At 39.4% G+C, this 3,354-nt stretch overlaps 1 protein-coding gene across 1 annotated transcript in view; it reads right to left on the reverse strand.

Moving 5' to 3' along the window:
* The window catches only part of LOC139022645 (cingulin-like protein 1), a 19,067-nt gene that overhangs the window by 13,581 nt on the left and 2,132 nt on the right, over positions 1–3,354 (reverse strand). Inside the window, exons 3-4 of the mRNA XM_070441237.1 lie at positions 1,084–1,088; positions 702–875 (exon numbers count right to left, since the gene is read on the reverse strand). Of these exons, the coding sequence (XP_070297338.1) occupies positions 702–875; positions 1,084–1,088 (179 nt within the window). The remainder of the gene's footprint in view (positions 1–701; positions 876–1,083; positions 1,089–3,354) is intronic.

Consider the following 3,354-nt stretch of genomic DNA (forward strand, 5'->3'; position numbering starts at 1 on the left):
GAATCCATGCCGAGGTGCATTGAAAATGTGTCTGGTGTCACATGGTGGCCCAAACCACTATTAAGACACTATGTTGGTTTCCATTATTTTGGCAGTTACCTATATCATCACAGTATATTTCCCAAGGTTCATACAGTCTACTGTCTCTATATCTACAGTATCATACAGTCTACTCTCTCTATATCTACCTATATCTCCAAGGTTCATACAGTCTACTGTCTCTATATCACAGTACATACCATCTACTCTCTCTATATCTACATATATCTCCAAGTCATACAGTCTACTGTCTCTATATCTACAGTATTCATACAGTCTACTCTCTCTATACTACAGTATATCTCCCAAGGTTCATACAGTCTACTCTCTCTATATCTACAGTATCATACCATCTACCTCTCTATATCTACAGTATATCTCCCACGGTTCATACAGTCTACACTCTCTATATCTACAGTATATATCCCACGGTTCATACAGTCTACTCTCTCTATATCTACAGTATATATCCCACGGTTCATACAGTCTACTCTCTCTATATCTACAGTATATCTCCCACGGTTCATACAGTCTACACTCTCTATATCTACAGTAATATCCCACGGTTCATACAGTCTACACTCTCTATATCTACAGTAATCTTGCTTGTCCAGGTCCTCTTTAGACTGCTTAGGTGTATGGTGCTCTCTGTCTGTACCTACCTGAGCCTGTTTGAGTTGCTTGTCCAGGTCCTCCTTGGTCTGTGCAGCAGTCTGTAGCTCTACCTTCAGGTCCTCTACGCTCCTCTCTGCCTGCTTCAACTGCAGCTGGATTCTCTCTCTCAGCTGGATCTCCTCCTCCAGGGAACGCTCCTTATCTATTAGTTTACCTGACACCTGACAACACATACATTTATCTATTAGTTTACCTGACACCTGACGACACATACAGTTATCTATTAGTTTACCTGACAACACATACAGTTTATCTATTAGTTTTTACCTGACACCTGACAACACATACAGTTATCTATTAGTTTACCTGACAACCTGACAGTTATCTATTAGTTTACCTGACAACACATACAGTTATCTATTAGCTTACCTGACCTGACAACACATACAGTTATCTATTAGTTTACCTGACTACGCCTTTTGACAACACATACAGTTATCTATTAGTTTACCTGAACCTGAACACATAAGTTTATTATTTAGTTACCGACAACACATACAGTTATCTATTAGTTTACCTGACACTGACAACACTACATTATCTATTGTTTAGCCTGACAACACATACAGTTATCTATTAGTTTACCTGACAACACATACAGTTATCTATTAGTTTACCTGACAACACATACAGTTATCTATTAGTTTACCTGACAACACATACAGTTATCTAAGTTACCTGACAACACATACAGTTATCTACAGTACCTGACAACACATACAGTTATCTAAGTTACCTGACACACAACAGTTATCTACAGCTTACTGACAACACATACAGTTATCTATTAGTTTACCTGACAACACATACAGTTATCTAGCAGCTTAACTGACAAAACATACAGTTATCTATTAGTTTACCTGACAACACATACAGTTATCTATTAGTTTACCTGACAACACATACAGTTATCTATTAGTTTACCTGACAACACATACAGTTATCTAGAGCTTACCTGACAACACATACAGTTATCTATTAGTTTACCTGACAACACATACAGTTATCTATTAGTTTACCTGACAACACATACAGTTATCTATTAGTTTACCTGACAACACATACAGTTATCTATAGTTACCTGACAACACATACAGTTATCTATTAGTTTACCTGACAACACATACAGTTATCTACAGTTTACTGACAACACATACAGTTATCTAAGTTACCTGACAACACATACAGTTATCTATTAGTTTACCTGACAACACATACAGTTATCTACAGCTTATCTGACAACACATACAGTTATCTAAGTTACCTGACAACACATACCGTTATTATAAGTTACCTGACAACACATACAGTTATCTATTAGTTTCCTGACAACACATACAGTTATCTATTAGTTTACCTGACAACACATACAGTTATCTAAGTTACCTGACAACACATACAGTTATCTATTAGTTTACCTGACAACACATACAGTTATCTACCAGCTTACCTGACACCTGACAACCATACAGTTATCTATTAGTTTACCTGACACCTGACACACAATACAGTTATCTACCAGCTACCTGACACCTGACAACACATACAGTTATCTACAGCTTACCTGACAACACATAGAGTTATCTACCAGCTTACTTGACAACACATACAGTTATATACAGCTTACCTGACACCTGAACACACATACAGTTATCTACCAGCTTACCTGACCTTGACAAACATACAGTTATCTACCAGCTTACCTGACAACACATACAGTTATCTACCAGCTTACCTGAAACCTGACAACACATACAGTTATCTTACCAGCTACCTGACAACACATACGTATCTATCAGCTTACTTGACAACACATACAGTTATATACCAGCTTACCTGACACTTGACAACACATACAGTTATCTACCAGCTTACTTGACAACACATACAGTTATATACCAGCTTTACCTGACACTTGACAATCACATACAGTTATCTACCAGCTTACCTGACACCTGACAACACATACAGTTTATCTACCGTACCTACAACACTACAGTTACTTCAGTCTGATAGTCAAGTAGGTGACATGATTGCTGTAAACGCATGGATGTCGCTGAAGCCGTTGTTAATTGGCGTTGTCTACAGTAAGAGCCTACGCTAACGCTGTCCAGGCTTGTCAGACACTATATCCTTTATCTACCTTGTCCCTGGAGGCTGATGACAGTCTGCTGGGCTCTCTGGATCCAGCTCTCCACCCTACCCTCTAACCTAACCCTCTAACCCTAACCTTAAGGTTAGATAGGTTAGGGGGTTAGGTTAGAGGGTCAGGGGGTTAAGGTTTAGGGTTTAGAGGGTTGGGTTTAGAGGGTTAGGGGTTTAGATGGTTTAAGGTTTAGATGGTTAGGGTTAGGGGTCAGGGTTAGAGGGTCAGGGGGTTAGGGTTTAGGGGTTTAGAGGGTTGGGGTTAGATGGTTAAGGTTAGAAGGTTAGGGGGCTAACCCTAACCCTAACCCTCTAACCCAACCCTCTATACACAAACCCTAGCTACATACATAAAACCTAAAACAAATCTAACCTAAACCCTAACCCCTGACTCTACCTAACCCTAACCCTAAACACATCTAACCTAAAACCCTAACTCCCTGACCCTCTAACCCCCTGACCTCTAAACCCTAACCCCCTGACCGTCTTAACCCT

The sequence above is a fragment of the Salvelinus sp. IW2-2015 genome, unplaced genomic scaffold, assembly GCF_002910315.2.
Source record: "Salvelinus sp. IW2-2015 unplaced genomic scaffold, ASM291031v2 Un_scaffold3652, whole genome shotgun sequence".
NCBI lineage: Eukaryota > Metazoa > Chordata > Actinopteri > Salmoniformes > Salmonidae > Salvelinus > Salvelinus sp. IW2-2015.